Source organism: Sapajus apella, unplaced genomic scaffold, assembly GCF_009761245.1.
Source record: "Sapajus apella isolate SASKATOON/1434 unplaced genomic scaffold, GSC_monkey_1.0 scaffold107, whole genome shotgun sequence".
Taxonomy (NCBI): Eukaryota; Metazoa; Chordata; class Mammalia; order Primates; family Cebidae; genus Sapajus; species Sapajus apella.
The window spans coordinates 883074-909261 of NW_022437047.1; the positions used below are offsets into that span (position 1 = coordinate 883074).

The 26188-nt window shown below is 44.1% G+C and overlaps 1 protein-coding gene across 1 annotated transcript in view; it reads right to left on the reverse strand.

Moving 5' to 3' along the window:
- POLR3A (RNA polymerase III subunit A) overlaps nt 1-26188 on the reverse strand; it is a 54360-nt gene that overhangs the window by 17061 nt on the left and 11111 nt on the right. The window contains exons 9-21 of the mRNA XM_032259188.1: nt 24675-24778; nt 23379-23520; nt 19457-19597; nt 16661-16730; nt 16066-16193; nt 15738-15876; nt 13873-14037; nt 10442-10614; nt 7559-7670; nt 6350-6468; nt 5279-5416; nt 3284-3454; nt 1097-1210 (exon numbers count right to left, since the gene is read on the reverse strand). Coding sequence (XP_032115079.1) covers nt 1097-1210; nt 3284-3454; nt 5279-5416; nt 6350-6468; nt 7559-7670; nt 10442-10614; nt 13873-14037; nt 15738-15876; nt 16066-16193; nt 16661-16730; nt 19457-19597; nt 23379-23520; nt 24675-24778 — 1716 coding nt within the window. The remainder of the gene's footprint in view (nt 1-1096; nt 1211-3283; nt 3455-5278; nt 5417-6349; nt 6469-7558; nt 7671-10441; nt 10615-13872; nt 14038-15737; nt 15877-16065; nt 16194-16660; nt 16731-19456; nt 19598-23378; nt 23521-24674; nt 24779-26188) is intronic.

Below are 26188 nucleotides of genomic sequence, written 5' to 3' on the forward strand. Positions count from 1 at the left end.
CCATCTCGGCTCACCGCAACCTCCGCCTCCTGGGTTCAGGCAATTCTCCTGCCTCAGCCTCCTGAGTAGCTGGGATTATAGGCATGCGCCACCATGCCCAGCTAATTTTTTGTATTTTTAGTAGAGACGGGGTTTCACCGTGTTGACCAGGATGGTCTTGATCTCTTGACCTCGTGATCCACCCATCTCGGCCTCCCAAAGTGCTGGGATTACAGGCTTGAGCCACCGCGTCTGGCCCATTTTTTTTCTAGTACAGAAATGGCTTGAGTCAAAGACATAAACTAAGAAAGACATGAGATAAATTCTGCATGTTGGCTGGTGAGATTTTGCCTTGGCCATTTTTTTTTTCTTTTTTTTCAAGAGCAAGTCTTGCTCTGTCGCCCAGGCCAGAGTGCAATGGCACAATCTTGGCACACTGCAACCTCTGCCTCCCGGGTTCTAGAGATTCTCCTGCCTCAGCCTCTACAGTAGCTAGGACTACAGGCGCCTGCCACCACAGCTGGCTAATTTTTGTATTTTTAGTAGATAAGGGGTTTCACCATGTTGGTGAGGCTGGACTCGAACTCCTGACCTTGTGATATGCCTGCCTCAGCCTCCCAAAGTGCTGGGATTACAGGCGTGAACCACTGCACCCAGCCTGCCTTGGCCATTTTTGACCTTTTTTTTTTCCCAGATGGAGTCTCACTCTGTTGCCCAGGCTGGAGTGCAGTGGAGCCATCTCAGCACACTGCAACCTCTGCTTCCCAGGTTTAAGCGATTCTCCTGCCTTAGCCTCTTGAGCAGCTGGGATTACAGGCGCCCATCATCACGCTCGGCTAATTTTTGTTCAGTAGAGATGGGGTTTCTCCATGTTGGCCCCGACCTGAGGTCTCAAACTCCTGACCTCAGGTGATCCACCTGCCTTAGCCTTCCAAAGTGCTGGGATTACAGGTGTGAGCCACCGCGCCTGGCCCATTTTTGAACTTTTTAACAAAGGAACAACCCTACTTTAAAAAACAAAAACCCAGCTTATAAAATCCCCTTGCCAGCCCTTGGCAAACAAAGTTCTTGACGCCGGCCAGGCTAGGTGCAGCGGCCAGCACCTGGCGGAGCTCACCTGCAGGAAGCTGTCCTGGCAGCAGAGAAACTCGCTCTTCTTCATGATGGACTCTGTGGTCAGGATCAGCTCGTTTTTGCTGAGAGCAGGCTCGCTTGGACATGGGAAGACTGCCTCGATTATTAAAAGAAAATTACGTTATGTGTGGGGACCACAGAAAAGGGGGCGGTAGTAGATGAGAGAACTTACTAGGGATAAAATGACCTTACCCAGTATGCTTTTAGCAACCTGCGATTTTTCTTTCAAAACAAATTATGGACTCAACTTTCATATGAAGGTGACAAGTAAAGAAACAGATACTCCATCCTACACAAAAATTTCTGGGCTATTCAGCAGGTGTTGTCCCATCACTTCCCAGCCTTCGCCCCACCCAGATTTACATTAAAAATATAAACTGTCACTTAAAAAACTCAAACATTTCAAGAGTAAAAATACTCTCCCACTTCTCAAGCTCATGAATTTCCTTTTTTTTTTTTTTGAGACAGAATCTCGCTGTCACCAGGCTCCAGGCTGGAGTGCAGTGGCGCAATCTCAGCTCACTGCAACCTTCACCTCCCGGGTTCAAGCAGTTCTCCTGCCTCAGCCTCCCGAGTAGCTAGGATTACAGGTGCACACCACCACACCCAGCTAATTTTTATATTTTTAGTAGAGACAGGGTTTTACCATGTTGGCCAGGATGGTCTCGATCTCTTGACCTCGTGATCTCCCCTCCTGGGCCTCCCAAAGTGTTGGGATTACAGGCGTGAGCCACTGCGCTCGGATTTTTTTTTTTAGATGGAGTCCTGCTCTGTCGTCCAGGCTGGAGTGCAGTGGTTCCATCTTGGCTCACTGCAACCTCTGCCTCCCAGGTTCAAGTAGTGATTCTCCTGCCTCAGCCTCCAGAGTAGCTGGAATTACAGGTACATGCCACTATGCCTGACTAATTTTTTTGTATTTTTAGGAGAGACAGAGTTTCACCATGTTGCCAGGCTGGTATCAAACTCCTGACCTCAAGTGATCTGCTCACCTCGGCCTCCCAAAGAACTAGGATTACAGATGTGAGCCACTGCACCTGGCCGATTTCCTCTTTTCTCCTCCTCTGATTTGTCCAGTTGACTCAACATTTTAATCGCTACATTATTATTACTTTGTATAGACATACCATTATGTATTTGACCTATCCTCTGCTGATGGTTTGCCTCTACTGTAAACAGCCTGGAAAAAACTTTCTTGGCATAATTAGACCATTTCTAAAGGGCAAAAGGAATTTCTGTAAGGGAAACTATTGGGTCGAAAGGGACTTAAAGTTCAGAATGATATAGTCCAACTACTCTCCAAAAAGGTTGTTCCAAGTTATATTCTCAAAGTATGTGAAGTGTGCCCGCTTTTCAACACCCATGACTTACAAAACTGGTCTCCAATACACTCCACTTGACACAGAAAGAGACCAAACAAAGCCCTCTTCTGCTGGCATTTGATTACTACTAACACGAGACTTTCATCTGAAAACAAAATTTTTTTCATCTTTTTTTTTTTTTTTTTTTTTGACAGGGTCTTGCTCTGTCACACAGGCTGGAATGCAGCAGTGAGATCAGCTTACTCTAACCTCAAACTCCTGGGCTTAAGGATTCACCTGCCCCACCTGGGCTTAAGGATTCACTCAGCCTTTTGAGTAGCTGGGACTTCAGGTGCTTATCATTATATTTGGCTAATGTTTTAAAAAGTATTTTTTAGAGAGAGAGATTTTACTCTGTTGCCCAGGCTGATCTCAAACTTCTGGCCTCAAGTGATCCTCCTGCCTTGGCCTCCAAATTACTAGGATTATAGGTGTAAGCCACTGTGTCTGAGCTTTTCCTTTTGATATTGGAAATTTAAAAAAAGAAGAAATATATATATTTCTTCTTTTTTTAATAGACATGGGGTCTCACTTTATTGCCCAGACTGGTTTTAAACTCCTGGCCTCAAATGATCCTCCTGCCTTGGCCTCCCAAAGTGCTGGGATTACAGGCATGAGCCATTGTGCATGGCCCTTCCCTTTTAATATTGGAAAATTATACAGAGTGACACAATGAAAAAGATACTAATCCAGTGCTTGGGCAGATATAACTGAAGAATTTATTAACTGCAAGTGACAGTTCAAACTGTACTTCCATCCTAAAGAAACATCCTTAAAAACACTCTATCCCCAGATATAATGCTAAGTCTTACTTTGATGTTGTCCAGAACCCTTTTAAACTCCAAAGGTTCATCTTTTCCCTCCATCGCTGCAGGATCTAAGCCATCTCCTCCATAAATGAACTGGATAATATCGCCAGTAGAGCTTCGGACTGTCAGGTCATACTGGGAGCAAAGATCTTCAAGAGATTTGACAAGCCTTCGCTAAAGGAAGAGGAAAAAGCTCAGTTGTTTTGAGAAGACTAGTCACATGTGCAGAGGATAAGATTTGCAACTCAAGAGTCTCAAGGTTACAAGCACTTTAATCACATAAAAATACTTTATTAGAAATCCCTTAAAAAGAGTCCTCTCACCCCAAGAACAAGAGCAAGAATGCCTTAATAGCTTGTGCAGTGGGATTTAAAATATGCTCCAACCTCCTGCACTTTAGTGTATTTTAGAACAGATGCAATTTAAACCCCATCACCCACAAAGGACTCTGCAAACACTGTTTTCCTAGGCTGTTTTACCTTCCTTCTCTTTCTCCCTAAGGTATAAATTAATGCAATAGCTTTGCATTTCTAAACAGAACTTAAGCCAGGACCCCTGCAGACTTCAATATGAATTACAGAGGATCAGGTGCAGGCCCTCTTCTGGGACAGTGGGGGAAGAAGAGAGAACAGGGACAGTATTGTGTCTGAACCAGCAGGCAGCAACTACTTCTCAAATCTACTTAGGGAGAACCGTCCACCAGCTGAACACCCCAGCCAGCAGTGCTACGGTGGTGCAGTGAATTAAAGAGAAAGAAATCTTCCTCTAGGCAACTTCAGAACAAAAATCCCTTATGCCAGAACTAATTTGGTTTATGTTAACACACTGCTCTGGGAAAGTCATACTCTCTACTTCAAAAAAGTAAAGACAAAAAAGTTAAGTCAAAACACACAATATGGCAAGAGTGGTAAAAGTATTTCACAGCCTGCTGGGTTTCTGACAAAGGCAGCATGCTCTAAAACTGAAGGGCAATTTCCCATCGAAAGATGATTAATTGTATTCCATGGATGACACACAAAAAAGATGATTAAAAGTATGACAATGATACACAAGGTATAGGAGAGATTATGGAAATAGGCATCTACTGACTTGGAAATAGGTGTCCACTGTCACACTAATCACCGTGTTTGCTCTGGCCCACGCATTCTCATCTCTCTCTGATTTATCTACCCTCGTTTTCCAGCTTGCAAAGGGCCATGCTCCCACAGTAGGGAGAGACAAGACACAAAGCCACAGCACGTCATGGCCCAGCAACTTGTAATGTTGACTTTATCTGGTGTTTTAAGTAGTTTCAAACATTACTTAAAAAAAAAAACAAAAACAGTTAAATTAGTGAGTAGAGAGACTGAAAAGACATCTTTTCAGTCTTCCATAAGACCACAGGAAGATGTATTTTTCACTCCTCTGCCATTAGGGGTACTTTTGTGGCAAAGTTTGAGAAGCACAAACACAGAGAAGCCCTTAGCCCTGTGCCCCAGAGTCTATCATCTTAGAGCTATATACTCTCTGGGGAAATGCTTTCCTCCTAAGCATCCAAGCCCTCCCACAGGCATTGGAATAGGTCTTTAGGGTTAATTAGAATGACATTAATAATCAGTTACATATAAATAGCTGCAAAGAGAGAGGCAGAAGCCTCGCAATAACCAGGAGGTATGTATTATCACCCTCGCTGTCACGTGCTAGCAAAGCGAGGCTTGGTGAAGTTGAATGACATGTCCCACAACGTACTTCCAGCCATGTCCTCCTCTAATAGCGCTTTGCTATGCTTGGCTCTGCCTTGGTCTTGATCATTCAAGGGACATAGGATGATTTGGAAAACATTCCATTTTTTTGGTTGTTCATTTCCAGGGCATCTACCTTTCTAATTTTTTCCTTTTAAATTTAACGCAAGACTAGATAAATTATAGCTCATGTGCAAAATGTGCAAATATTCAACAGTCAAGACCCACAGAGCCCTGTCCTGCTCTGTTGCTAATGGCCTACATTTCTTCAGGTTACCTGCATGTATCCCGTTTCAGCTGTCTTTACAGCCGTGTCGACTAGACCTTCCCGGCCGGCCATTGTGTGGAAGAAAAACTCAGTTGGTGTCAAACCGGAATAAAAGCTATTAGCCACAAAGCCTTTGGCAGCTGGGAGCTAAAGAGAGGCAGAAAAAAAAAAGAAAAGTAAAAAAAAAGTTCAAGGCCCACGATTCTGAAATCCACTCAAATCAGTACACCACCTTGAGACTATAAATACCTGGCCAGTATTCTCATGAAATGGTAGGCTTTCAATGCCCTTGAAATAATCTATGTGGAGAAATAATTTGGACAAAGCAACTGTACCAGCAACAAGGAGAATGAGGCCCCAGCCGGAGCTGGTGCTGGTGCCAGTGGCAGGCAAGTGGCCCAGGAGAGGGAATCCTAAGATCCGGCTCCTCTCCTTAAAGCAGGCAAGCAGTCAAGGACCTCAGAGGACACCCTGTGGATGGCCGCTGCCTGCCCATTCCCCGGGAAATGACACCTTCAAGACATCCTTCCTGTGGGCCAGACCTGCCCGCCTCCAAAACATAACCACACACTGTTAATGTCTACAGGGTTTCATTCTGGGCACTGAAAGTGTTCTATAAAAGTAGATTGTAGTGATGGCTGCACAACTCTGTGAATATATTAACAGTCACTGAACTATATGCCTTACATGGGTGAATTACATATGAAGTATTATTGTAATAATTACATAGGAAGTTTACATGTATTTGAAGTTTGTTTTATTGCTTCTTGGCCTTTTGGCTAAGATTAAGTGTAAAATTTATTTATTTGTAGAGATGGGGTCTCACTGTGTTGGCCAGGCTGGTCTCAAACTCCTGGCCTCAAGCAATCCTCTTGCCTTGGCCTCCCAAAATGCTAGGATTTCAGGCATGAGACACTATGCCCGGCCTGAAGTACATCTTAACAGAATGGCAAAAAAATACATATGTAAAACTCCACATGAAACTGACCAACAGTCTTTGATCTGGATAGGTCTGTGTTTCTTGGAGGACAGTGTAGATGAAGAGGCCTTCACAGTTCTACCTGATCTGCTACTGCTTACCTTTGAGTGTTTTTCAAAGTGAGGCAAGGACCTGTTTTCAAAGCCGTCTGGCACTCGAGAGCCACTGATGGCCTGCTGTCCCACACAGGCAATCATCTGTGATATGTTAATGAAGGAACCTGGGAACACGGGCCAGAAATGTAACATTCATTTACAAAAATAACACTAATTGAAGTTCAAGAAGATCAGAAGGGTAAAACAGGAATAAGAAGAGCATAGGCCCTTATCCTCAACAAGGTCATGGTCCCAGAACAGTAGAAGGCAGAAATACAATCGAGACAACACGGAACTATCAGGAACATGAGAAAGGCAGAATGAGGGCAAGAGGAGCCAGGGGCATGTGTGGGTCGGAGGAAAGGCTGGGGAAGTGACAGGCAAGTCTTCAAGGAGGCCTCAGCAAGTCCAGGTTGGATTCCTGGAGGACATTATGATCAGGACATAAAGGGAGACGGGGAGGAATTCCAAAGTGGGTGGGAAAGTGGGAAGCAAAGACAGAGGAATGGGAAAGTGTGGGGTATGTCCTGAGGGCAGGAAGCAGGAGACAATGGGGTAAAAGCCAGCAAAGTTAAAGAGGCTGGACTTTATCCTGTAAAAAAAAAAAGGGGGTACAGAAATAGAAGCATGGAGGTTTTGAATTTGAATGCATTATCACAACCGAATGCTCTGAGGGCCCCGTATCTACAAAAGTAAAGAATTCTGCCACATCATTAAGTACATTACAAAATTCCTAGTTTTCTTTCTTTTTCAGCATGCTGGGCTCAAGTGATCCTCCCACCTCAGCCTACTGAGTAGCTGGGAGAACAGGCATATGGTACCATGCCCAGCTAATTTTTTTTTTTTTTAATTTTTGGTAGAGTTGGGGTTATGGCATATTGCCCAGGCTGATCTCGAACTCCTGGGCTCAAGCAATCCATCGGCCTTGGCCTCCCAAAGGCTGAGATTACAGGCATGAGCCACAGCAGGTGGCCTCTTCTTTTAAAGACATTTGCTCAAAGTACCCTCAAACTCAGAATCCACACATTACCAACAAATTCCTCCAAAACAGTTAAACTTACCCAAATGCAAATAATTAGCTCTCTCTCCGATTTAAAAAGATCCCCTTAAGTAAATGAAATGCCTGTTTGAAGTTGTGACTATTACGTTTTCTGGAACCAAACCAGCCTATATAGAGAACACACTGCCCTCAGGTAAGAGAGGGGTTATGCACACCTTTGGAGCCGCACAGAGCCATGGTGAGGGGGCTGTTGCTCTTGTCTAGCTCCCGGAGGCAGGCACTGCCAGCATGGTCTCGGATCACAGACAGCTCCTTCAGGATCAGTGCCTAGGGGGAGAAAAGGAGATCCTTGGTGGGTTGTCCTCATTGCCTCTGTGGATTACATATGCTCAATCTGACATTTAAAGAAATCTGAAAATTATCTTGCCTCAGTATTTTCAATCAATAAATGTTTCAGAACCTTAGAGGAGCAAAATGCCTCGGCTATACAAACACGTGCATCTTCTACAAGGTTTTAAAATCACTAAGGCAAAAAGTTTTTCTTTTTCTTTTTTTGTTAGAGACAGGGTCTCACTCTGTTGCTGAGGCTGGCGTCCAGTGGCATGATCATAGCTCACTGCAGCCTCAAAAATCCCGGGCTCAAGCGATTCTCCTGCCGTATCCTCCTGAGGAGCTAGGACTACAGGTACATGTCCCCATCATGCCTGGCTAACTAAAAAAATTTTTTTTGTAGAGATGGGTCTTGCTATGCTGCCCAGGTTGGTCTTGAACTCCTGGCCTCAAGGAATCCTCCTGCCTTGATTACAGGCATAAGCCACCAAGCCTGGCCTAAAATTGACAGTAAAAAAAACTTGAAAAATCCTTTAAATGGCCCATCAGGTAGAATGTATGGCTTTGTGTATATTACCCTATACAACAAAACATTGTATATACATAGTTGTGTGGACACACACACATACCCCTATATATATGTATAATATGTGGTATGTAAGAGAGAATTGCTTGTACTGTTTGTAAATTTGTCTATCTACTTATTCTTGCCAAGCAGACATCTGAATGCCCACAAGCCAGGCATGTGATGAGATGACTTCACAAGAATATTCTGGCTCATGAGCTCATCCACACAGTTACTCCTCAACTTACAAACTAGGATGCTGAATCAGTTAGGAGTCTGGTTCCATTAAAAACTGCTGCTGCTGAGGCCTCAAGTAATTTTCTAGGAGGTACCAGTGAGAAATATCCTTTTCTCTCTCTTTCTTTATGACTCGGTGAGAGTAAGATTAAGAATGGGCTAATGGTAAATACCTCACACAATTATGGTTTTTCCCTGCTTTAGAAAATGTATTTCATCAGAAAACTTCCCACTGCTTAAAGGGTCTTTCTTCCACACTCAGGTGAGTTAAAGCTCAGAGCCACAGGTTATTGGTGAGGCAGAAGACGGCCAGGTGAAAGTCTGGTGCACTCAGAGTGCTGACCTCACTGCTTGAGGGAGTCTCTGGTTCTTACAGGCTGGCAGTGATACTGATTCTGGCCCATGCTGGTTGAGATTTCAGCTAAGCTACTTTCAAATGAGGGGCATAGGCTAACAATGTGACTATTTGACATGAATTTTCCTTCTTCTGCATCCAGGTCTCTTTCAAAGATCATACATTCAAAGAACCGTGGTAAGGCCAGGTGCAGTGGCTCACACCTATAATTCCAGCACTTTGGGAGGCTGAGGTGGGTGGTTCACCTGAGGTCAGGAGTTCGAGACCAGCCTGGCCAACATGGCAAAGCCCCGTATCTACTAAAAATACAAAAAAAATTAGCTGGGCATGGTGGTGGGTACCTGTAATCCGAGCTACTCAGGATGCTGAGGCAGGGATAATTGCTTAAACCCAGGAGGCAGAGGTTGCAGTGAGCCGAGATTGCGCCACTGCACTCCTACCTGGGCAACAGAGCAAGACTCTGGCTTAAAACAAACAAACAAACAAATGAACAACCTGCTGGGTGTGGTGGCTCACTCCTGTAATCAGAGCACTTTAGGAGGTGGAGACAGGTGGATCACGAGGTCAGGAGATCGAGACCATCCTGGCCAACATAGTGAAACCTCGTCTCTACTAAAAATACAAAAATTAGCTGGGTGTGGTGGTGTGTGCCTGTAATCCCAGCTACTTTGGAGGTTGAGGCAGGAAAATCGCTTGAACCAGGGAATCAGAGGTTGTAGTGAGCCAAGATTGCACCACTGTGCTCCAGCCAGGTGACAGAGCAAGACTCAGTCTTAAAAAAACAAAAACCCAGCTAGGTGCAGTGGCTCATACCTGTAAACCCAGTACATTGGGAGGCCGAGACAGGTGGATCATGAGGTCAAGAGATGGAGACCATTCTGGCCAACATTGGTGAAACCTTTCTCTACTAAAAATACAAAAAATGAGGCCAGGCATGGTGGCTCACACCTGTAATCCCAGCACTTTGAGAGGCTGAGGCAGGCAGATTACCTAAGGTCGGGAGTTCAAGACCAGCCTGACCAACATAGAGAAACCCTGTCTCTACTAAAAATACAGAATCAGTCAGCCATGGTGGCACATGCCTGTAATCCCAGCTACTCGGGAGGCTGAGGCAGGAGAATTGCTTGAACCCGGGTGGCGGAGGTTGCAGTGAGCTGAGATTGCACCATTATACGCCAGCCTGGTCAACAAGAGCAAAGCTCTGTTTCAAAAACGACAACAACAACAAACTCCAAAGAGCTGTGGTGTCAGTTTCTACCTAAAGGATGCTGAAAACAAACGGCAGGAGCCTTCGAGTACCAGTTACAGAAGTGGTCTGAGTGTGCTACCGGAACAAGAGCAGCCCCGTGTGGCCGAACGAATAGATGGCCGTTTTCACCACCTGGAATGTGACAGCTGGGAGGGACGTGAGGGTCTGATGAAAGGCCTTACCCTCAGGAAACAAATGAGAACACACACAGCAAGCCCAGGGCCCTGACAAGACAGACATCACTGCCTTGACTTGCCCACTCCTTTGCTACCTCTCTTCGTGGCTCAGCACAACCCCAGAGGGCACCATCTCAGCCACCATGTGCGGAGAGTGGCGGCTCTGAACCAAAGGGCCAGGCTCACCTCCAGGGTCTCCTCAGCAGTGCAGCCGGGCTGCTGCTGCAGCTTGCCCGTGTTCAGGGCTTCAATGTACTCATCGCATTTCTTGTAGCCAGCATTCAGCAACTCATACTTGGCCTTTAGCAGTCCTTGGCCAGGTGTGACGTCACCGATCCCAATTGAGAAACCACGGTTAGCTGTAGAGTTGGTAGACAGGGCAGGAAGAAAGGGCCATAAATGAGACTCAGCAAACCTGCTAAATATAGTTTATGCCTGCTAGATATAGTCTGTACTATCTATCAACTACCTATGTATAGTTTAAAGTATAAAAAAGTTTGTATCTTCACAGAATTCATCACAATTCAACTAAATAATAGCTTTCTCTCTCAGTCATTAGGGAGTTACACAAAATGACTCAGACTCACTGAAGTTCTCTCAGAGACCTTACAGCCTCGTGGGGAAATACAATACTGTTTCCAACTACCATCTAAAGCAGAGTGACATTAAACACTAAAGGGTGGCCTGAGAGCTGGGTGCAGTGACTCAGGCAGCTGAGGCAGGCGGATTGCTTGAGCCCAGATGTTTGTGATCAGCCTTGTCTCTACAAAAACCTTAAGAAATCAGCCGGTATGGTGGCACATGCCGGTGGTCCCAGCTGCACGGGAGGCTGAGGTGGGAGAGTCGCTTGAGCCCGGGAGGTGGAAGTTGCAGTGAACCACAACCACATCACTGCACACCAGCATGGGCAACAGAGCAAGACCCTGTGTGGAAAAAAAAAAAAAAAGAATTCTCCACCTTTGATGGAACTAGGTGCCACCATTGATCCTATCCACAATATACTGTATATAGAAATAAAGTGACTGAGTGGCTTCTGACTTAGCAGGATAGGAAGGGGTGACCTAAAAGTATCTGTAGACGAGAGGACTCATGGGCCTGGAAAGGCTCAGAAATGAGATCATCAGGTTCTGCAAATGCTGGAGATGATGAATGTGCTGGAAACAACAAGGAAACCTAGTGGAAAGTCTGTATAAGGACAGGCTCCAGGCCGTTACTCCAATAGGAGATGGGAGTTTACTCCCAGCAAAATGGAATCAGAGCGGCTTTGGGTCTGGGGATTCCAGGCAGATGAAATAACTGTAAGCAAGAGCACTGAGGGAAAGTGTGTATATTCCACACTTGAGAACCCTTTGGCTGATTTTCTGTGCAGCTCCCCAAATCCCAGCAGCCAGGTCTCTACCCTTAGGAGATGGAGACTGCAAAAGACATCTCTGGGAAATCAAGCTTCCCTAGAGAAAAGTGTTACTAATAAGGATATTTGGTATCTCCTCAATAAAATATTTTTTTTCCTCAATAAAAAAACTGAGAGGTCCATCACCCAGTCAGCTCCATTTCCAGTGTTTCAGTCCTTACTCCTAAAGGACCACCAGATATTTGAGGAAAGATTTTAACATGAAAGGCAAAAGACACAAATGCACAGAAAAAAGAAACTAAGAGGACACAGAAAATTTAGGAAGCAAATACGACAAAACTATAAATAATATTCTCTCAGAGTGATCAAAGAAGATACATTCAGGGATCAAAACAAAAAAGCCTTAAAAACAAAACAAAACCAAACGCTACCTGTGAATAAGAATACTGAAATCAGAAATTAAATACATGATGGTGAAAAAATTTCAAACCTCAATAGAAGTGTTAAAAGATAAAGTGAGGCCGGGCGCGGTGGCTCACGCTTGTAATCCCAGCACTTTGGGAGGCCGAGACGGGTGGATCACGAGGTCAAGAGATCGAGACCATCCTGGTCAACATGGTGAAACCCCGTCTCTACTAAAAATACAAAAATTAGCTGGGCATGGTGGCGCGTGTCTGTAGTCCCAGCTACTCGGGAGGCTGAGGCAGGAGAATTGCCTGAACCCAGGAGGCGGAGGTTGCGGTGAGCCGAGATCGCGCCATTGCACTCCAGCCTGGGTAACAAGAGCGAAACTCCGTCTCAAAAAAAAAAAAAAAAGATAAAGTGAATCTAGAATAAAGAAATGGCCAACAGGGAAAATAATATAAATAATTAGATAATCAATCCAGGAGTTCTAATATGCAATTAACAAAAGGTCCAAAAAGAAAGGACAGAGAAAATAAAAGAGAAAATTATCAAAGAAACAACATAAGAAAATTTCCAGAATGAAAGGACACACAGTTGCAGATTAAAAGAGATTTACTGAGTGCTTAGCATAATCAATGAAAAAAGACCCACATCAAAGGTATATCGTTGTGAACTTCCAGAGAACAGAGAGGATTCTGAAAGTTTCTAGAATGAAAAAATAATCCAGTGGCCAGGCATGGTGGCTCATGCCTGTGATCCTAGCACTTTGGGAGGCAGAGGCAGGTGAATTGCTTTTGCCCAGGAATTCAAGGCCACCCTGGGCAACATGGTGAGACTTCATCTCTACAAAAGTTAGTTGGGCATGGTGGCATGTGTCTGTAGTCTCAGCTACTTGGGAGGGTGCAGTGAGCTGAGATCATACCATTGTACTCCAGCCTGGGTGACAGAGCAAGATCCTATTGTAAAAAAAAAAAAAAAAAAAAGCCAAGTGGTGGCTTATGCCTGTAATCCCAGCACTTTGGGAGGCCAAGGCAGGCAGATCACCTGAGGTTGGGAGTTTGAGACCAGTCTGGCCAACATGGTAAAACCCCGTCTTTACTAAAAATACAAAAAATTAGCTGGGCATGGTGGTGGGCACCTGTAATCCTAGCTACTCGGGAGGCTGAGGCAGGAGAATCACTTGAGGTGGAAGTAGCAATGAGCTGAGATCGCGCCATTGCACTCCAGCCTAGGTAACAAGAGCAAAACTCTGCCTCAGAAAAAAAAAAAAAGTTGGGGATTAAGAATGACAATACCCTTTAACAACTCTGAAAGCTAGGAGAAAGCAGAGCAGTACCTCAAAATTTGAGGGAAAATAATTTTCACTCCAAAATTGTATGCCTAGGCAGGTATAAGAGTGGAATAAAGATTTTTTAGGGCATGCAAACATCACTTGACACATGGCACACTCAAAGCATGAGCAAATAAACAAAAAAATAGAACAGTGAAAGCATAGTAGGCAAATATTCAGTAATCTCGGAGAACTGAATCATGGACAGCCCCAGGTGTTCCAGTGCTTCCACAGGTACCTTGGAAGCAGCCCATCAAGGATGTTTTATAATCTAACCCTGTCTGGAAGACGGTAGGGAGCTACTGCGGGTTTTGAGAAGAGAACTGAAAAGCAAATTCAAACCTGCTGTGAAACTAGTCAGTACTGAGTTAATTTCATTAATAACAGCACACATAATTTAGCCTGAAACAAGTATCTTTTTCTGTGTGTATATGTGTGGTGGGGATGAGCTGGCAGCAAAAGAACAAAATAACATCAACTCTTAAAGCTCTAACAACTGCAGCACTACAAGGAGAAAGCTGAGAAACTCACACAGGTAGACGGGAGCCAGCCTGGCGAGCCGTGACATGGCATCCGCAGCTTCATTCTGCCCCCAGTCCCGCAGCAAAATGTAGAAAATATTGTTCTTGGATCCTGACCCTAGGGTTCCTTTGTCCATGCTGCCACTCATCAACTCGCTGTTTTGGATTGTAACGTCTAAAAGAATGATTACATATTTAGACAAACATTTATTGCTTTGCCTTATTCCAAAATGAGTTTGAGACTGTTGAGAAAATATGTTCCCATACTGACAGTTAAAGCAGAACAAATAGAAATTCTCTTTAAAGTTGTTTGGGGATGGTTAAAGGAAAACCTAGGAATTTTTGAAAAATATAAAAACTCTAGTTAGTGTGTAGTCTGAAATACACTAGTTGGCCCTCACTCTCCTCATCTGTGAACTGTGGGTAATAGTATCAAGCACTTGTCATCTTTATGTTATAGGCTATATGTACAATAAAGTGCTCTATAAACTGAAAACAATTTGTTACTCATATAAGATTTAAAAAAATTTTTTTGAGACAGTCTTGCTGCGTCACCAGGTGACAGGCTGGAGTGCAGTGGCACAATCTCGGCTCACTGCAACCTCCACCTCCCGGGTTCAGGCAATTCTCCTGCCTCAGCCTCCCGAGTAGCTGGGAGTACAGGCGTGCACCACCATGCCCAGCTAATTTTTGTATTTTTAGTAGAGATGGGGTTTCACCATGTTGGCCAGGATGGTCTCGATCTCTTGACCTCGTGATCCGCCCACCTTGGCCTCCCAAAGTGCTGGGATTACAGGCGTGAGCCACCGCGCCCGGCCTCATGTAAGATATTGAAAATTAACAAAGCTACCGTCATGTACCGCCTATACAACAGCAACACGAAATTCATATCCACGAAGAAACAAAACAGTTTAAAATAAGAAGCTGAAGTATTGTAAAGATCAGAGAGCATATTTCCAAAGAAATAAACCTACGGAATATCAGTGCCCTTCAAAACATTTGCTCTTCATTAGAAGACAGCAGAAATCCTGACCTTCAGAGAAACTCTGCAATTCAGTTCTTCTGTACAGAGTTCTGGAGAACCATTTCTAGTCCTGAGGTTTCGCCAGCAAAGCCCGTTCTGAGTCAGTGCTACTCAAACTAGGCTGCTGGAGAACTGCTTGTTAGTGGTCTGGGTGAGCTAAGGTGCTCACATCAGAAAGTAACTCAAAAGATGCTGGCTAAAAAAACAGTGCTCTGTGGATTGCACTTTCGGTTGAACTGGTTTAGACAGATTCAGATGACTTGCATGTAAATCCTTTCCCGGGCTGGGTGTGGTGGCTCACACCTGTAATCCCAGCACTTTGGAAGGCTGAGGTGGGAGGATTACTTGAGCTTGGGAGTTCGAGACCAGCCTAGGCAACATAGGGAGAACTTGTTCATTTAAAAAAAAAAAAAAAATCCTTTCCAAAACAAGTAAAAAAAAAGTTTTAAATCATACTTTTTAGTCATACTGTTAGATAATGAACATGTTTTTGGATGCAAAATAATAAATTAAATGCCTTAAATAATAAAATCCTTGTTGATAGCAAAAAAAAAAAAATGACAAAATAAAGACAAACTGTACTGAGTGACAAAAACTAGTCACTTAAGACAAAACACATTTAGAGAGAACATGCTAACCATTGGGTCACGTGTCTATATGATCTCTACTTTTTAGAGAACTGGGGAATTACACCTGCGAGAAGAAATACCAGCTACATTTTCCTGAAGAATAAACTTCCCATCTAAGGCATAGAGAAACACTGAATTTGCCCACTTAAGTGAAGCTGACCACTGGCCACTTGATTTCCTGTCGCATCCCTCCTCCTCCCCACTGGAGTTCCGGCCACTCACAGGAATCATTGGCACAGAGATCCTCCCCTTTGCCACAGTACTGCTTGCCCTTGGTTCGCAGGTTGGCCCTCACTGGATTGTCATCACTAGGCCTGAGGATGACACTGAAGATCTGCTTTCCAGTCCATAGGGTGACGGGCTGAGGGAGGGGAGGACGCCTGAGAGTTAGTGGGCTGAGCATGGTCTCAAACCCCCTTCAGTAGACAAAGCCAGATGGCCCAGGGACTGCCCTCAAGCCTGGTACCAACATGGTTCCACTCACTTCACCAGTTCACCCACCCAGACACAAACACACCCCTGTGCACCAAGACACAGCTCCCACACACACCTTTAATATTGTAGGCGGTGGAAGGCGAACTTTAATTTTCTCATCCTTGCCAACCAATATTGAAGCAATGATTTGGCAAGCCTTGGCTCGATCAAAGAAAGTGTCCTTGAGAGTGAGGAGATAGGCACCTAAGTGTTAGGAACCAACACAAAACAAAGAAAAGGAATGAAATTGTGAGAAAACGGCAAGGTTTCCATTTTAAAATACACTTGATCCATGACAAACGGCTCAAATTAAAACAAACAGCTGCTACTGGCTCTCTCCTCCAACCAGCATCCAACTCCACAGGAAAGCGACTTTGTTTTGTTCACTGTGTATCCCCAGGCAAAGGGGACAGATTCTAAGCCAGACACTACGTCTAGAAAATGCCCAGTCCATGAGAGGAGCTCACTAAAGACTTGCTGAATTAATGAATAACCAACCAATTAAAAAGAAAAAAAACCCAGGAGGAAGTTCATGATCAAACTTAGCAAAGAAAAGACCAAATTAAACACAGGCTATTAAATAGCTTTTCAAGTCATCATATGAATCACTGTGAACGAGGAACACTGTGTTCCAGTCAGAAGTCTCCTTTAAGTGAACTTCACCAACCCACCTGTTAGAAAATCCTGAATAGCAGCAATCAGCGGTTCCCCATTCCTCGGGGTTACAAGATTTGCTTTAGTCTGTAGGAAAAGTAAGCGAAGTAAGTTAGCTGTTTATGGATGCATGATGCAGCCCAAAGCCTGAATCACAAGGTTTTTGAATAGCTATGAACAAATGCAGAGTAGCAGAAGGATGAAGCTGAGAAATGAAACACAGGGGTCTGAACCCCAGCTTCATCACTAACTCCCAGTTCCTTTATCTGTCAAGCGGAGAGAAAAAAATACAGCAAGATTGACCTAGGAGGTTCCTACCAACACCAAAATGAAATACCAAGTGAAGTTGCTTCAGAATTCTATGAAGAACTCTACCCATGTTAGAAGATTTCATTGTTTTTTGTTTGTTTTTGAGACAGGAACTTGCTCAACAGCCCAGGCTAGAGTGCAGTGGCGTGAATATGGCTCGCCACAGCCTCAACCTCATGGGGCTCAAGGGATCCTCCCAGCTCAGCCTTCCAAGCAGCTGGGACTACAGGCCCACGTCATCATGCCCAGCTAAGTTTTTGCATTTTTTGTGGAGATGGTGGTTTCACTTTGTTGCTCAGGCTGGTCTTGAACTTCTGGACTCAGCGGATCCTCCTGCCTAGGGCTCCAAAGTTCTGGTATTACAGGCATGATCTACTGCACTCGGCCCAATTGTTATTACTATACATGCTTCTCCAAAGAAAATTCATTTCTGTGAGTGATAAGGAGGGTTGTTACCTCTGAAGTCAACCAATTCCACACTTGTCCACAATGATGACAGAACTGCTAAATGTCTCTTGGTTAAGACATTAAGTTCTAATAATAATTCAACAACATAATTTCATTAAACATTTAACAAGGGTCTACATTGGGCCAAAAAGGGTGTTAGCTGGTAAAACATAATTAACTCATGTAAATAAGACTGTGTATATCAGAGTACATTTGCTCTCATCTTGATGTGAAAGTGCCATGTGTGTTTGTGGGTTTTCTGGGGCTTCTCACCCAGAATGCAGGGTCCTCTCAGACAAAGCCCCATTACCACCTACTTCTGAGCCACAATCCAAAGCAGGAACCCTTCAACTACAGTGGGAGGCAGCTGTTCAGCCAGATGTGCCTACTGCACACCTGTCTGACTGCTCTTCCTCCTGGTTTAAGAGAATCTCTCTGAGGAGGGATACAGGCAGTCTAGGGGTAGAAGCAGGGTGCAAGGGGCTGAAAGTTGTGTATTTTGAAAAGGTCTCCTGAGTAATTTGGGCCCACATCCAAATTAGAGCACTATGCACTCCACTGAGAACAGCACTAAATCAGAACCATAGGTATTTTCTCATTTGAAATTGAGGGAACTTGTCCCACATGGTAACTAAGGATTCTGCTACCCCAACATCTGTGGAGCCTTTGTTATATGATTGCCATTTGTAGCCAGTGAAATATGTAGTTATAACACAATGTCCACAGTTTGGATCCTCAATGGCAGAGTCAACAGCAAAGTCTAAATGGTTGGTTGTGCAACCTGATTGCTATTATTCCTAGCAGCATTCTAAACATGACTTTTTGTCACAAAAATAATATACGCTCATTGTAGAAAATAAATGTAAACATATAGACAAAACCCCAAAACTATGATGCATTACTAAAAGTCTAAACCAAAACAGGTTAAAAGCATCGCATAAGAAATGGTCATAAGTGTTTTTGGAGGGAGGGAAACTTATAACTGTAAGACTTATCAGTTCCTAATATAGGAAGCTGGAATACTGAAAAAAGAAAGCCTGAAGCTTGAAATACTCAATAGCTGGGGATCATTAAGTTCAGGAGGGAAAAATCCTACACAGCAGGTACTACACCCCACTGTCACTGATGGGTCAGGAGTGAATAGTACCTGTAGGGCCAACAGGTTTTTTTTTCCTTTTGAGACAAGGTCTTGCTCTGTTACCCAGGCTGAAGTGCAGTGGCACAATCACAGCTCACTGTAGCCTTGACCTCCTGGGCCCAAGCAATCCTCTCACCTCAGCTTCCCGAGTAGCGGGACTAGAGGCGTGCACTACCACACCTACTTTTTGTAGAGATGGGGTTTTGCCATGTTGTCCAGGCTGGTCTCAAACTCCTGAGCTCAAGTGAACCACCTGCTTAGGTTTCCCAAAGTGCTGGGATGACAGGCCTGAGCCCCCGTGCCTGGCCTGTGCCAACAGTTGATGCCCAAGTGTAAGCTCCTTAAGAGCAGGCACGTGCCTTACTGTCACTGATCCGCTGCAGGATCCACTCCGTATGCATTTGTAAAATAAAACGGTGGTAAGAGTTATTATCATTATGTAAAATACTGCATTAAGAAGGCGAAGCATGTAATACAGTTTTGGAAGGTTTCCATTCAGAATGTTCAAGAAAATGTGCTGGTGCTTAATGAATCTTCAGCTACTGGAAAATTTGCTTAGGTAGGACATCTTCCCCTGTGACAACCAACACTGGTATTGCTGTATTCTTTTCTTATCTTGTCATAACTGGTCCTCATGTATACATTTTCTCCCAGAACCCACATTTATAGGCTGGAAAATCCCCTCAATGCATCTGTTACAGACCCTAACTCGTATATACACTATTTCCAAAGAGTTCTTCAAAGGCTCAAAAGAAACCATTGAAAAGCGTGATAAATAGGCAGATGGTGGTCGGTTTAAGAACAGAAAGAGCGTGGCTTCTCTGGCATTGTTAGTTGTGGTGGTGTTTTCATATAAGTTCCCTTTTGCGTCCTTTTAAGGAGCTGTTACGCAAAATCTGGGCTGTGCCACCCTACGTACCCCCATCAGAACAAGGGCCTCTGCTTTAGCTTCTTCTGTTTGAGGAAGATGAAGGTTCATTTCATCCCCATCAAAGTCAGCATTGTAGGGTGTACAGACACACTCATTAAATCTGAAGGTCCGGTGGGGCTTGACCCTGGCCTGTGGAACACAAAACAAAACAAAGTAGGAAGAGGAGTTAGGCATTTATCCAAAAGCTTCTCTGTTTGAAACATTAAAAATGGCTTCCTGGAAAACTGGGCACTGGCTTAAGAAAGCAGATTTCCAGTATGTCCTACCCAGTGATATGTATCATTTAAGACTCATTCCCAGCTTGGCCACCATTGCGAAACCCCGTCTCTATTAAAAATACAAAAATTAGCCAGGCATGGTGGCTCATGCCTGTAATCCTGGCTACTCTGGAGGCTGAGGCAGGAGAAAGACTTGAACCCTGGAGGCGGTTGTTGCAGTGAGCCAAGATCAAGATCGCACCACTGCACTCCAGCCTGGGTGACAGAGCGAGACACCGTCTCAAAAAAAAAAAAACAAAAAACAAACTCACTCAAGAAGCTTTATTAGATCAAACCAAAGCAGTGAATTTCAACAAAGGGGCCAATGTGAAGGCTTCCACTGGCCAAGGATGTCAGGGTTTCAAGTAACAAAAAGATTAACAGCAGAAGTTGATTAAAATACACCAATAAAAACTCATGTGTTTATAATGACACTGAAGAAAGAGAAAGTCAAAACAAAAATCCCAACCAACCTAGTTGGAAGTTACTGAGCACTAACCCCTTTATTTTTTTTTAAATACTTTTTCCTAAGGAAACGAACACAGGAGAGCACTAAGGTCTTATTTCCCAAAACGACAATAAAAGAGAAAGACTTAACCATTTACACGGCCTTTGCTTTATGAGCTACACCTCTGGGCAAGCAAACAGGCCTAATTAACAAGGGGGTATTTTCCATTACAAGAATTCTAGCTAATAAATGTGAAAGGAATAATAGATTCAAAAAGTGGGGTTCCGTTTTGTAGCTCAATAAAATAACACAGGCAATAACAAATGAATGAATTAGAATGAATTCATGGCTTGCATCTTGACTCAAACTGCAAAAAGACATTTTTGAGACAACTGGGGAAATCTGAACATGAACCAGGTATGAACCTGGGAATGTCAAGAGATGACTGTTAATTTTGTTAGGTGTGATGACATCACTCTGGTTATGAGTTTTTCTTACAAATGTAAACTGAATACATAATGAAAAATGACATAGATGTGGGTTCATTGAAGAAAAAAGGAAGGATAAAACAGGTGTGGCTAAATCTTGAAAATTATTGCATATAGAGGATGGCAACCTGTAAGTTCATTAGACCATTCTTTCTACTTTAGTATGTATTTGAAAATTTTCGGCCGGGCGCGGTGGCTCAAGCCTGTAATCCCAGCACTGTGGGAGGCCGAGGCGGGTGGATCACGAGGTCAAGAGATCGAGACCATCCTGGTCAGCATGGTGAAACCCCGTTTCTATTAAAAATACAAAACATTAGCTGGGCATGGTGGCGTGTGCCTGTAATCCCAGCTAGGAGGCTGAGGCAGGAGAATTGCCTGAACCCAGGAGGCGGAGGTTGCAGTGAGCCGAGATCGCGCCATTGCACTCCAGCCTGGGCAACAAGAGCAAAACTCCGTCTCAAAAAAAAAAAAAAAATTTCTATTTTATTATTATTAATTTTAGAGACAGGGTCTCACTATGTTGCCCAGGCTGGAGTGCAGTGGCTATTTATAGGTGCGTTCATAGGATACTGTAGCTTTGAACTCCTACACTCATGCAATCCTCCTGCTTCAGCCTCCTTAGTAGCTGGGGCTACAGGTGTGTGTCACTGCCAGTCAAAAGCCAAGCAAAAGGTTCCAGAAAGAGAAGACTTTAGTTAACCCTCTGCGTTCTCACAATCATAATCCCATAATCACAAACTACTTAGTTATTTCTACTGTTAGGTAAACAGACTGACATAATGTGCTCAGAATACCCCAAAATGAATCTAGAAAAGAATGTTACCATGAGAGCCTGCTTAAACACTGTTTGCAAAGGACCATGGATTAACAGCTTTACAGACAGGAGGCTCTATGAATACTGAACAAATTAAAGCTGCATCTCATTTCCATTTTAAACCTCCAGAAAAAGGAACTGCTGCTGTTGCAAAACTAAATCACCAAAAAACATGGTTTAAGATCTTAGTTAGAGGACTAAGGAAATGCAAGGAAAAAATCTTTTAAGCATTTTAGTCGCTCACTTAGTTAAAACACAAAGTTAAATCAAAAGTTAATTTTCTGGCTGGGCACAGTGGGTCATGCCTATAATCCCAGCACCGTGGGAGGCTGAGTGGAAGGATCCATGGAGCACAAGAGATCGAGACACATCTGGGCAATACACCAAGACCTCAGCTCTACTTTAGCAAAAAAAAAAAAAAAAAAAAAAAAAATTGGTTTAAGAAAAAAAAAAAAAAAAAAAAAAAAAAAAAAGAATGGCTGGGCATGGTGGCTCACGCCTGTAATCCCAGCACTTAGGGAGGCCAAGGCGGGTGAGTCACCTGAGGTCAGTAGTGTGTGACCAGCCTGGCCAACATGGTGAAATCCTGGCTCTACTAAAAATACAAAAACTAGCCAGGCGTGGTTGTAGGAACCTGTAATCCCACCTACTTGGGAGGCTGAGGCAGGAGAATCACTTGAACATAGCAGTGAGCCAAGAATACACCACGGCACTTCAGCCTGGGCATCAGAGCGAGGCTCTTTCTCAAAAAAACCATAAAAGCTGGCCATCATGGCACATGCCTGTAGTCCTAGCTACAGCAGGCTGAGGTGGGAGGACTGCTTGAGCTGAGGCAGTCAAAGCTGCAATGAGCCAGATTGTGCCACTGCACTCCAGCCTGGGTAACAAAGCAAGGCCATCTCTTAAAAAAAAAAAGTCAGCTTTCTGCCATACCTATTTTATATAAGTTTGTGCACACAACACATATATGTGTATGTTTTTGTGAAATCATGCTAGTCACTTTCACACTAACTTTAAATTAAATCCTGTTTTAGTGTTTTGTATGAATATTAAGTTACAAATACTAAAAAATTAATGTCAAAATATATTAAAGCTTACTAAAAGGAAGCTTGAAATTAAAAAGTTTCACTTGGATGTGGGTGCAGTGGCTCACGCCTATAATCTCAGCACTTTGGGAGGCTGAGGCAGGCAGATCACCTGAGGTCAGGAGTTCGAGACCAGCCTGACCAACATGGAGAAACTCCGTCTCTACTAAAAATACAAAATTAGCCAGGTGTGGTAATGCATGCCTGTAATCCCCAGCTACTTGGGAGGCTGGGGCAGGAGAATTGCTTGAACCCAGGAGGCGGAGGTTGCAATGAGCCGAGATCGCGCCATTGCACTCCATCCTAGGCAACAAGAGCAAAACTCCATCTCAAAAAATAAAAAAATGAAAGAAAGTTTCACTCAAACTAAAATGTGAGAGAAGGAGATCAAAAGTTACGAAAGCTTGGGCCAGGTGTGGGGGCTGCTCACACCTATAATCCCAGCACTTTGGGAGGCTGAGGGAGGATCACTTGAGTCCAGGAGTTCCACACTAACTTGGGCAATATAGTGTAGTGAGACCCTCGTTTCAGCCAAAAAAAAAAATTAGCTATCAGTGGTGTCACATGCCTGTGGTCCCAGCTACTTTGGAGGTTGAGGTGGGAGGCTTGCTTGAGCCTAGGAGGTCAAGCTTGCAGTGAGCTGGGATTGTGTCACTGCACTCTAGCCTGGGTGACAGAGCAAGACTCTGTCTCAAAAAAAAAAAATTATGAAAACTTGAGATAACAGGCAATTTAAATTTTAGAAGTCCAGAGTTTAGCATTCAACAGTCATGGCTAATTCCCACACGATGGAAAATTAAACAAGCAATCCCACTCACCAAATGAGCCATAATGCTCAATTTGTGCAGCGAGGGCTGCCGATTGAATAGCACCACATCTCCATCGATGAGGTGTCTCTCTACAATGTCACCATACTTGAGCTCTTGAGCCATCTTTTCCCGATTTCCGTATTTCAAAAACCTGAATGTGCAACAATAAACATGATCTGTGAGAACAAAGTTCTCCCCCCAGTTTCTCCTTCTTCAGATCAGGATTCAATCTTTAATACACCATTTGATAAAATCTAAGATATCTCCATTTTAATGTCATATTCTTATTTTATGCGCCAAGAAAAAAGGCTCCCTGTTAAAACTATGACAGGGTGGGCAAGGTGACTCACTCCTATAATGCCAGCACTTTGAGAGGCCAGGATGGGTGGATTGCTTGAGCCCAGGAGATTGAGACCAGCCTGGGCAACATGGTGAGATCTTGCCTCTACAAAAAAATACAAAAATTAGCCAAGCATGGTGGTGTGTGCCTGTACTCCCATCTACTTGGGAGGCTAAGGTGGGAGGATCACCTGAGCACAGGAGGTGGAGACTGCAGTGAGCCATGATTGTGACACTGCACTCCAGCCTGAGTGACAGAGTAAGACCTCATCTTAAAAAACAAAACCAAACCAAAAAAGCCATTATAAATTTATTTTAAGATATATCCTAATTTTAGAAATGCTAAAAGCCCCAGGAGCCCAGGTGACACAGGCAATGATCTACTTTATATATATTTACTGTATTTCTGTGACAGTCTTGCTCTGTTGCCCAGGCTGGAGTGTAATGGTGTGATCTCAGCTCACTGCAACCTCTTCCTCCCCAGTTCAAGCGATTCTTGTGCCTCATGCTCCTGAGTAGCTGGGACTACATGCATGCGCCACCATGCCCGGCTAATTTTTGTATTTTTAGTAGGAAAGGGGGGTTTCACCTGTTGGCCAGGCTGGTCATGAACTCCTGGTCTCAAGTGATTCTGCTCACCTCGGCCTCCCAAAGTGCTGGGATTACAGGTGTGAGCCATGAAGCCCTGCCCCAATGATCCACTTTAGACTTTAGTATCTACTGTATTTTGTTCTCCTGGATCCAATAACATTACAAGCCTGAGAACAAAGGAGCACTTCATGTATATTCAATGACTGAACAGAGCAAATGACATACCTAGGCTCACGGAAATTTAAACAGATTATTTTCCACATGCCAAAATGACACACAAAGTGTATCCTGGATTGCATTCTGAGGCTGAGTATGACCACAGTGAACTTTGCCATGAGAAGGTAGTTAAATTCAACTAGATTGGGAAAAGATTACCTTTTCATCTGTGTATGTCTCTGCTGAATGAAGTTTGCTCCTGGGTGAACCTCAGGGCCATTTTGAACCAGTTTCCTCAAGAAATTGATGTTTGCTTTGTTTACCTGCAGTACAAAAAACCCACTGAATGGCATCTTAATCTTTACTTTCCTTGTACGGATTCTAGGAGAAAGAGAGGCACCCTGGGTAGCCTGCTGCCTATGGTCTTGAGTATAACGTGAACAACAGACTGGCAAACAAGTGCCCAGCTTCCAGTGTCAACTCAGCTGTTTGCTCACTGGGTGACATGGCATAATCCTTTCTTGGTGCTTGGTTTCCCCACTGGTAAAACAGGTAGGCTAGATTGATCTATAGGGACCATCTGTGATCCTAGAAACAGTTTTGGGGGTAGGGCGTGGGGTTGTAAGGTTTAAAAGTTGTGACACCAGCACCACAAGCCCTGGTCTGCATTGACTGTGTTCTGTAACCTCTTAAACAATTATCTTGTGGAATACCATTTCGGAGAAAGAAACATTTGGATCATTAATAACTCAACTGAGGACACACGATACAAGCTTACCAGGAGCTTCTATGATCTGGGCTAATTGTGAGTCTCAAGGGTAAAGCCAATCAATATTCTCTTGTTAGCAGGTCCTGCAGTTATCTAGACCACAATTTTAAAAAAAGAAAGTATGAGCCAGGCGCGGTGGCTCACACCTGTAAGCCCAGTACTTTGGGAGGCTAAGGTGGGTGGATCACTTGAGGTCAGGAGCTCAAGACCAGCCTGGCCAACATGGTGAAACCCCGTCTCTACTAAAAATACAAAAATTAGCTGTGTGTGGTGGGCACCTGTAATCCAAGCTACTCAGGAGGCTGAGGCAGGAGAATCGCCTGAACCTGGGAGGTAGAGGTTGCAGTGAGCCGAGATTATGCCACTGCACTCCAGCCTGGGCAATAAAGTGAGATTCAGTCTTAAAAAAAAAAAAAAAAAAAATAGTACTAGCTGGGCACAGGGGCCTGTAATCTCAGTGACTTGGGAGGCTAAGGTGGGATGATTGCTTGAGGCTGGGAGTTCAAAACCAGTCTGGGCAACACACTGAGAATCCCATCTCTAAAAAAAATTTTTTTTTTTTTTGAGACGGAGTTTTCACTCTTGTTACCCAGGCTGGAGTGCAATGGCACGATCTCGGCTCACCGCAACCTCCGCCTCCCGGGTTCAGGCAATTCTCCTGCCTCAGCCTCCTGAGTAGCTGGGATTACAGGCACGCGCCACCATGTCCAGCTAATTTTTTTGTAGTTTTAGTGGAGACGGGGTTTCACCATGTTGACCAGGATGGTCTCGATCTCTTGACCTCGTGATCCACCCGCCTCGGCCTCCCAAAGTGCTGGGATTACAGGCGTGAGCCACCGCGCCCGGCCAAAAATTTTTTTTAAATTAGCTGAGCATAGTGATGTGCACCTGTAGTCCTAGCTACTTGGGAGGCTGAGGCAGAAGGATGGCTTGAGCCCAGGAGTTTGAGGTTACAGTGAGCTAT